This window comes from Stegastes partitus, unplaced genomic scaffold (genome assembly GCF_000690725.1).
Source record: "Stegastes partitus isolate 25-593 unplaced genomic scaffold, Stegastes_partitus-1.0.2 Scaffold1149, whole genome shotgun sequence".
NCBI classification, from domain to species: domain Eukaryota; kingdom Metazoa; phylum Chordata; class Actinopteri; family Pomacentridae; genus Stegastes; species Stegastes partitus.
The window spans coordinates 35,229-44,906 of record NW_007578880.1 but is presented as its reverse complement, the minus strand read 5'-3'; the positions used below and the strand labels follow the sequence as shown (position 1 = coordinate 44,906).

Sequence of the window (9,678 nt, the reverse complement as noted above, 5' to 3'; positions counted from 1 at the left end):
ATTTGAGTTCTATTTTATTTTAGCGTTTGTGTGCCGATAACAATACTAAAGTCCTTGTAGTCATTTCAGTCAACCATAGTTTTTTTTTTTTTTTCTTTGCCGATAACAATACTAAAGTCCTTGTAGTCATTTCAGTCAACCATAGTTTTTTTTTTTTTTAAATCTCATAACTATGCTGATTTGTATTCTCTGTCCGAACTACTTCCAATTTAAATGTGTCTCATCATTATACCATCTACAGACTTAATACTTCACCTCTGTTTTCTCATGGTTGCAACCATGAATAAAAAAAAACACTACCTTGAAAATCAGTATTGTGTGATTGGAGTCTTTTATGAAGAATCTCAGGGAAATATGCTCGGAGCAGACGTCTTTTTTGCTATTGCACGATCAAACGGGTTGGTAGAGAGTTCAGTGGAAGATGAATCAGCTTTGTCAACTAGAACAATAATTTAGTTTTATTGTCAATTTATTTGCTGAATTAGAATTACTAGTAATGGGTTCAGAGTATTCAATTTCAAATTTTACTCACAATGGACTAATGGACAACCATAAGTACTCATACAAGATCCAAGCACAGAAAGCAACACTTCTTTAACACATTTATGAATACATTTATTAATAGATTAAAAGGTTTATTCTGCCCAAATAGTATTTGCTGATGAATGGTTTATTGTTTAAAAGGTTTATTTCACCCAAAATATCACTTTCTGTGCAAGCACTTATAGTTTAATAGGTTTATTAAGCTCAAAATACAACTTTATGCTCGAGTATTTATAATTTTCATTATGATTACGCTGAAATAGTACTTTCTAATGAACAAGTTATGGTTTTAAATGTCCAAATCGTACTTTCTAATGAGCATGTTAGGGTTTTAATGGTATAATCGATCCAAAATACAACTTTCTGTCCAAGTACGTACATTTTTAAATGGTTTATTCACTCCCAATAGTACTTTCTGACTAAAAACTACTATTGTATTTCTACAAGTAGTGATGTGGTCCCTAAAATGCAGAAAATGCTGTTCTGCTGCTCTACTTGTGTCACCTTTGATTATACTTAAAGATGAACTTCCGGTTTGGGACACTGGGGGCGCTGCAGTTATTTTCAAACCGGAAGTGTCTCTTTTCAGCGTCATTGTTTTCAACTTTGACCTCCGGCTGTGCACGCTGGAAGATGGAAACCCAGTGAAACAACGTGGATAGTGAAATATTAAGCTAATATTTAATAAACTGAGGTTTGGCAGAGCGGTACAAGCCCATGTTTTGTTCCGACTGGATTCAGTGACTTGATTCCTGAACGCGGCTAAACGGTAAACACTTTATCTGTGATAATGTTAGCTTGTTTACAGTCTGTCGACGGTTCACAGCGAAGCAAATTATGTGTAAAGTAGCTTTAATTTGAACGTTTTGGTTCTAGAGTCGTCGTTTTCCAAATTTATTAAATACATTTTTTACATTGAGTAAATCAGAGTCACATTTATACGCCAGCATTGACCTAAAATGCTGTAAATGCTAACCGTTAGCTAGCATCCTGAGACTACACAAGAGGTTTTTCCTTGTTATCTACACCATAGTAGTCATACGAAACTTGACAGGTCCAGAAATTATAATTTTTATCATTACAGCAGCATAAAAAGTCAAATTACGAACAACCAGAACAGACAAAGAAGCGGTTCATTGGTCCACTTGTGTTACAGATGGGGAAGCCACAGAAGAAGAGGAGCCTTGCTGACAAGGTTCGCAAAACCAAGACTTCCACCGAGATCAAAAACAACCCATTTGAAGTGAAGATCAACAGAAAGAAATTTGATATTCTCGGCAGAAAAACTAAACATGATGTGGGTCTGCCGGGTGTATCTCGATCCAAAGCCATCACTAAGGTAAGAGACAACAACCTCATGAGTTAACCACACCTCCTCCATTTACCTTAATGCACATTTCAAGGACCTTGTCATTTGAATCTATTTTTTAACATTAGTAGCTGTTTTATACTATGTAATATAATTAATACATGTATTTTAGTGATAGTCTTTATGGTGTGGTTTTGTTGTGCTGCCCCATGCAAGGTAAATATACAGATCGTAGTACCCAGCAGTTAATAGTGTATTCTATAAACTGTCTCAAAAGTTATTCATGATGCAAAGATAGATAGTCATTTGTGGCCTTAAATACCATCTGCATGTTAATACTGTGATTCAAATCTGGCAGTTGATTGAAATTATGGTTAGTGCTGCAAACTGTTCATGCAAAAAAAACAACAACTATTATTTACAGTTTTATTGGACAGTTCTTTAGTAGCTGATCGGGTCTCTAATAAATCAACTGCCATCAAATTATAGTTCTGAAAGTTCATGATATGTGTCTTATGAGTTTACTATACTACCTGTAACTTCTCCCAGATATAGGAGCTTGTTTTAGCACTAAAATACTTTTAATTTTTAACTCCTAGCTTTAAGACTTTCATAAGTTTCTCTTCACTTTAGGGGATACTTCTAGCCTTAGGATGTTTTGATCTAACACACTTTACATTCAGAGAACTGCACATGTGAGCAGAAGTAGTCAAAGGAGTTAAAAATGCCTGTAAGAATTTGGCTGAATAAAGAAAAAAGATGGCAAACTCTAAATATAGAATAAACAATTCTGTAGTTTGATGGAATGAAAAACACAAAGAGGGATAAAATCTTCTGTCATAGCACTATATCTGGCAGCCATTGGTCACAGCTCACTATCCGTTTAACACTATCTGTGCTGTGAAGCCTGGTGCTCACAGTATCATACTGGGAGAGAAATTTTCCACAGGAGAGCTTTGTAAGAACAGAGGGAACTGTGAATCAATCTAAATACAGGCAAAAGTGTGAGCAAAAGTAAAATTTTCGTCTTAACTACAGTTTGCCCCTAATGTATGATTTTGAATGTGTATATGTGGTGCAGCCTTCACTTAAGTGTAGTTGCAGGTTTTTTGTGTGCATGTTTACCTGTGAAGGAGTGGACCTAATCATAAGCTTGATTTTTGACGTGCAGAGAAAAGAGACCCTCCTGAAGGAATACAAACAGAAGAACAAGTCCAACAAATTGATTGACAGACGTTTCGGAGAGTACGACACCAAGATGGCACCAGAAGACAAAATCCTACAGAGGTTCGCTATGGAGAGACAGGTCAGTGATGTGATAATGCTTTTCTTATTACCTGAAAGGACCCACTGGACACAGGTTACATGGAGATAATAATAAAAAAAAAAAAAAAAGAAGCCAAGCATACAGCGTAACGTATTGACAAATTTTTACAATATCAGTATTTAAGATCTAGTTTTTTACTAGCTTGACATCGTTTTTGTGTCATTGTGTATATTGTAACATTTTGTTGGTAGTTTAGTTTATTAGTTCCTGTATCTGACATGATTCATTGAGTTTTGAGGCCTTGGCTGCAGCTTGTCTTCACACCCAGAAGTATCAGAGTGGAAGGCCTCAAAAACACTTTTCTCCACTTTGTTTCTCTACGCTATAGAAGTGACAGTTAATAATAATCATGAAGGAAAAAAGAGCAAATTTGTCACAATGTTTATGCATGTACAGGAGTAGTAAGAGTCTGCTTCTTTTACTTTTCATGGTCGTTTAGCGTACCCATGAAAAGAAGGATATGTACAACCTGAACGAGGAAGAAGAGCTGACTCATTACGGCCAGTCGTTGGCAGAAATCGAGAAATTCAACGACGCTGTGAATAGTGACGATGAATCAGAAGAGAAAGGCCTTTTATCAGGTGAGTCTTAACACCAAGTGAAGCTAAACATTCTGCATCCGCATGATTTTGGAACATTTTTGTGGTACCTTGAGCCTGTTTCCTGTTAAGCTCAAGAAATGTTTTTCCCTTATAAATAATGTATGTGGGGTGTTTATATCTGATCTTAGAAGTATTCACCAGTAGCTGCCCTTGTCTTGTGTGCTCCTTCAGTATTGTTACAGAAATCCATTTACATCATTAAAAAAAAATGTGATCCAAGCGTGTGTTGGTTCTAGTAAGTTACGATCATGAGAAAACATGATGTTTTTGTGCACAAAAATCCTTTGTGGCTGTGTTTTGTTTTTGTATGGCTTGTTGATTCCCAGCCCACAGTTTGATTTGATAATTCATATTACAGATGACAGAGCTGGCATGTATTAATGACAATATTTGTCTTTGTCACCTAGCTGAGCTGACTGCCTCCCACTTTGGAGGAGGAGGAGGCTTGCTCAGGAAGAAAACATCAGGAGACCAGCAGGAGGAGGAAGGAAGCCAGAGGGCCAAGTCCAGGCAGGAGCTCATTGAAGAGCTCATCCAGAAGTCCAAGCAGGAGAAGGTGAGCTGCCAACAGTCCTGCTGATGAAAACACTTTATTGCTTTGATGTGGATTCATGCTGACTTTTTTTTTTTTGCTGTGTCTTGAATTTAAGTTGAAAAGTGCACACAACTGATGACATTGTGGAATTTTAATTAGTAATTAGGGCTTTTTTTTTTTACTGACTAATGATTGCGGTGATATTCTAGAGGAGATGGCTGATGTTTGTGTTCATCCTCAGAGGGAACGACAGGTGCAGAAAGAGGAGGCACAGGAGCTGACGGAGAAGCTGGATCAGGAGTGGAAAAGCATCCAGGCCCTGATGGTGAAAAAGACGCCCAAAGCCGAACGTGTCGACACGCCAGAAGAGAAACCCAAAGTAGGGATATGCCCATCAATCAACAAAATGCAGCTTTCTTTTTTTGTTCCTCCTTTGTCAGACTTTGATATTCCCTTGATCTCTGCTTCCTCTTTGTACGTTCTAGCTGGAAGAATATGACATGATGGTCAGAGAGCTCGGCTTTGAGATGAAGGCTCAGCCCTCAGAGAAAATGAAAACCCCAGAGGAGCTCGCCAGGGAGGAGAGGGAGAAGCTGCAGAAACTAGAGGTATATACAGCGCAGAAATGTGCTTGCAGTTGCTGAAAACATTAATTGTCATTTAATTAGATTTTTACATCTTAATGCTCTGTGTGATGGATTTCTTTTGCTCTGTGTTTTCTCCAGGCTGACCGTCTGAGGAGGATGATGGGAGATGAAGTCGGGGACAGTACACAGAGTCAGATCCACATTTCTGCAGATGACCTCAATGACGGCTTCATCCTGGACAAGGACGACAAGAAGACGTTGTCTTATCAGGTATGGGATGGCACAGGACAGCAGCTTTGTGTGTCCTCAAATTAATTGCAGTTTTTCTGTTGATACAGAGTTTGTTTTCTTCTCACGCATAGGATGGAAAATGGAACATTGGGGAGGAGCTGGAGGAAGATAAGGATGAAGAAGAAGGAGAGAGTGGCGAGGAAGAGGAATCGGATGCAGAGGAGGACGGTGAAGATGGAGAGGAAGATGATCAAGAAGAGGAAGAAGAGGAGGAAGAAGGGGGCAACAGTGAAGAAGAAGAAGAAGATGGCCACTCAGACCTGGACTCTGAGCAGGAAAGCGAGAATGAAGAGGGAGAACAGGAGGATGAAGAGATCAGTGCCCAACCGAAGAAGAGTCTCACCAAAGAGGAGATGAAGGCCCAGCAGGAGGCAGCCAAAGCAGAGCTCCCATACACATTTGCTGGTAACCACACCCATTACTAAATAGATTTTAAAGAAGCAGGATAGTCATATTTAGGTGACTCTCTTTTTATGCTATTGGTGTTTACGTCTGATTTTGATAAAAACATTGCCGTCATATAAGTGTCTTAAGTGAAGCTTAGATTAATATTTATCACCATTTTCCCCTCACAGAGCAATCAATAATCCTTACTTTTTTCTTATATTCTGTGTGTCTTCTTCCCAAAGCCCCAGAGAGCTTCAGCGACCTGAAAGATTTGCTCCACGGTCACACCCCTGACAACCAGCGCCTCATTGTGGCCAGGACTCAGAAGTGCAACCACCCCAGTCTGGCTGTAGGCAATAAGCTCAAACTGCAGGTACAACATACAGCAAGCGACACATTTCCATAAATTACTGCGGTGCCTTTTCTGTTTATATCTTTGTTGCCAGGCTCAGAACTTACAGTCTCATCTCTGTCTCAGAAACTGTTTGGTTTTCTGTTGGAGTACGTTGGAGAACTGGCCACCAGGAGTCCACCTGAGCTCACCACCGTAGATAAGCTCATACCGTGAGTTCAAGAAGTGCCTCTCTTTCTCAAGTTTTCCTCTGTATTCAAGTATTTAGTTCTCAGAGCTATTTGTCTGTTTTTTCACATTTTTTCCCCCCCATTTCTGTAGTGAGTTGTACGGTCTGTGCCAGATGTTTCCACAAGCAGCCTGTCAGGCCATGCAGAGCGTCCTCGCAGATGCTGGTCACAGCATGGAGGAAGTGGTCGAGGTCAAAGGTCATGCCGGTTTCCCCACGCTAGACATGGTACACATTGTTTGCTTTGAATACTAAAAAACATTTGCAATATCCCCAGAGTGTGTGCAGATTTTAGAGGTTTTAAAATGTTACTTGATTGAGTTTGTGATAGTTTTGTAGATCTGCACCATTTTAACAGCTAGAATCACTCTTGTTTCATTTACAAGTTGCTTTTGTTCACAATTGCTGATGGTCAGTGTTTGTACAGGATGAAAATCAGCAAAGAATCCTGAAAATCTTTAAGCTCTGTAACCCTGAGCCTGGGTGAGAACTGCGGGGACATATATTTTATCAGCTCTTTTCTTCTCTCATCTGATTTTGGCAGCTGAACAGTCGCACTGTTTGAAATGATTTTAGTCAAACTGAATCTGTGGGAGACATGAATAGGATTTTGAAAAGTGAGGGAGATGTATCTCCCTTCATCCCCAGTGGATGGACCCTTGTTCTTGGTATCTGTTGCACATTTGCACTTGTCTATATGACTAATGCAGCCATGTTTTGTTTGTTTTTGTGCTTTAAGCTTGTCTACTTGAAGGTGACGGCCCTGCTGTTTCCTACCTCAGACTTCAGACACCCAGTTACAACTCCAGCGCTGCTTTACATCAGCCAGATTCTCACCAAGGTACACACAGCCTTTGATATGGTTGTTATTGTCTGGGTTGTTAGAGCTGTTTTGATCTTCGTTGCTGCCTACCTGTGCCTGTGCGTCTGTTACTTCATCTCTGTAGCGTCTAATGAGGCTTCACCATCTGTCATTAATTTTAAATCCAGCCCTCATTCTTTTTTATTTAATCTTTTTTTTTTTTCTTGTGTGTTTACTTTTATCCCATATATACATGTAAAACCTTTACAGTTATTCAGGTTGGCCAGATCACCACGGGGAAGTTGTTTTCTTTCCTGAACTGCCGCTGAAACAGTCAGTGACAGTAAGAGAAACATCATGTTTATGTCTGTGTGTTTCTATCTTTCTTTCCTACTTTTCTAGTGTCCAGTGAAATCATTACAGGACCTAACATCAGGTTTGGTTCTGTGCTGTCTGGCGGTGGAGTACGTCTCTTTTTCGAAGCGCTTCCTGCCTGAGCTCATCAACTTCCTGTCTGGGACGCTTCACCTGGCAGTGCAGGACAAAAGTTCTCTAGGTAGCTTCACAGCACAAGGGCAACATGCATGTTTTGGTGCCAGCTTTGATAAAGTATGAAGCAGAACTGACATAGTTTGACATTGCAGGTTACACGGTGGTGCCACCTTTCAGGTCATCGGGGAAATACAGTGATCTGCTCGTGTTGTCGACCTCAGAGTCCTGCAAGAGCTGGAGCAAGAAAAGCCTGCCGCTGTCCGCTACACAACACCTGGAGCTCAACAGTGATCTCGACAGAGACAACCACAGGTAGGACGGCAGGGCAGTAGAAACGGCAGTCAAACCTCAATACTACTGAAAGATTTTATATTTTTATTCACCGCTTTTCTGTGTTGCCACCACAATATAAAATAACAGGACTGTTCACAACAACATTGGAACAATTGGCTCTAAGGTACCATGTTAATTTGAATGAAAAAATAAAGCAGACAGTGAAGCTACATGATTTAACCAGATAAGATTCTGCTTTATGTTACCGAAAAATGTTTTTGTGCAAAACTCTTGTCTATCTGTTAAACATGAAACAACAGCCATGTTTTAAAAAAAAAAAAAAAAAAATCACCTGTGGACACTTGGAAGTTTGCTGATTATTGTGTTGTATATAATTAGTTTTATCTGTAAACGAATAAAGCCAGTAGATGTACTTGTCATTTTTACTATAAGTAAGCTAGTTGTCATCTGCATATCTTCCATTAGTCATGTTACTTTTGATTGACGCTAGTTAGCATTAGTGGTTAGATTCACTTCTTTGCAAGTCTGTAATTACCTACTCGCTGCACTAGATCTCCACCAGAACTCAGCAAGGAAACTAAAATGATATTAACTTTAATAAGATCTCCACTTAATTTCTCCCAGGCTGCTAAACTCAATACTGAACTGCATTTGAACTGTAAGAACTGTCCTCCTTCTCTCTCTTACTCCAAACGCGTCATAGAGGAATCTCTTGACAGGAGCAATGATCACAAAACACAACTCTTTCCATGTAATTATGGACTTGTGTGTAATGATAAATCTGTCGTTTTTCTGGTGCTGTCACCTTTATTTTACCACACAGGTGACTAAGTAGATTTAAATATTTCAGCTGGACCTTATTGGCTCACTATTTCATAATAGAAAATCTTACAGTGCCTTAACTGGTCATCAGAATGGAGGATGTACCGAAGCCATGCAATAACAGAGATGAACACGTTTCTGGAGACAATTACAGGCACAGTAGGAAATCAAGGAGGGAGCAAAGGTGTGAGAAAATCCTTTATCTTCTTCACACTGCTTCTCCTGTTTATTTTGGATCTGAGTACGACCACCAAAAAATGAAATGGCTCCACTGGAAGAGGAGAAGTGAGGCTGATTAGTGACCTTGTATAGAAGTGAAAAAAAAGAAAAGCTCGTTTATTTTTTCAGCAACTCTAAACTGAAGCACACAAACATGCACTTATACAGATTTCTCATCTAACTTGTTGCTTTGCAGCATTTTTCATGAAGTAACACGTTCTGCATGGCTGATAAAGTATCACCAGTTATTATTATCATCATGGCCACCGTTGTATGGATATGAAAACCCAAGATAGTCCATCAGACTGTGTTTACCTGTGCACGCTGTACGGCTCAGAACTGATGCATCCAATCATGTGCTCGTGATGAGTCGCCAGCATGGTTTCACACAGCAGCTGGTGTGTGGGCACAAAGCAGAGCTCGCAAACAGGCTTCAGCAAGCCATGATTGTGCACAGTTTGTGAGAACATACATTTTTATTTGTACCCAACTAAAATTAATACTTCTAGCATTTGAATAAACACTCAGAATGAAAAACATGTTAGAAAGAAATCGTTTGCTGTCTGTGTTTGTAACAATGGCCCAAAAAAACCCAGCAAATTATCTATTGCATTAATTTGAAAGCAACACTTGTTTTCAGTGTTTAATTTTGTAATAATGCAAATTAAGTCTTGCTGTGTCTAATTAGACGCTCAGTAAATCATCGTCTACGCTTTGCCTCGCAGTCTGATCTTGGCCAATCTCCTGCACTCTGTTATGACCTCAGTGCTTCATATGAGCCCTGCTCCTCACACCTGGGTGCCCAGTTGTGTTCTAATTTCTGCATTCCTTCAGGCCGTCCAGTGACACACACACACACACACACACACACACACACACACACACAC

General features: G+C 39.6%; 1 protein-coding gene across 1 annotated transcript in view; it reads left to right on the top strand.

Moving 5' to 3' along the window:
- The first annotated feature begins 1,149 nt into the window (after positions 1-1,149).
- nop14 (NOP14 nucleolar protein homolog (yeast)) overlaps positions 1,150-9,678 on the top strand; it is a 10,882-nt gene continuing 2,353 nt past the window's right edge. Inside the window, exons 1-15 of the mRNA XM_008296732.1 lie at positions 1,150-1,312; positions 1,700-1,882; positions 3,024-3,158; positions 3,619-3,760; positions 4,189-4,337; positions 4,558-4,695; positions 4,802-4,924; positions 5,042-5,173; positions 5,266-5,599; positions 5,824-5,954; positions 6,060-6,145; positions 6,255-6,390; positions 6,902-7,003; positions 7,367-7,520; positions 7,609-7,768. Of these exons, the coding sequence (XP_008294954.1) occupies positions 1,700-1,882; positions 3,024-3,158; positions 3,619-3,760; positions 4,189-4,337; positions 4,558-4,695; positions 4,802-4,924; positions 5,042-5,173; positions 5,266-5,599; positions 5,824-5,954; positions 6,060-6,145; positions 6,255-6,390; positions 6,902-7,003; positions 7,367-7,520; positions 7,609-7,768 (2,105 nt within the window). The 5' untranslated portion in view covers positions 1,150-1,312. The remainder of the gene's footprint in view (positions 1,313-1,699; positions 1,883-3,023; positions 3,159-3,618; positions 3,761-4,188; positions 4,338-4,557; positions 4,696-4,801; positions 4,925-5,041; positions 5,174-5,265; positions 5,600-5,823; positions 5,955-6,059; positions 6,146-6,254; positions 6,391-6,901; positions 7,004-7,366; positions 7,521-7,608; positions 7,769-9,678) is intronic.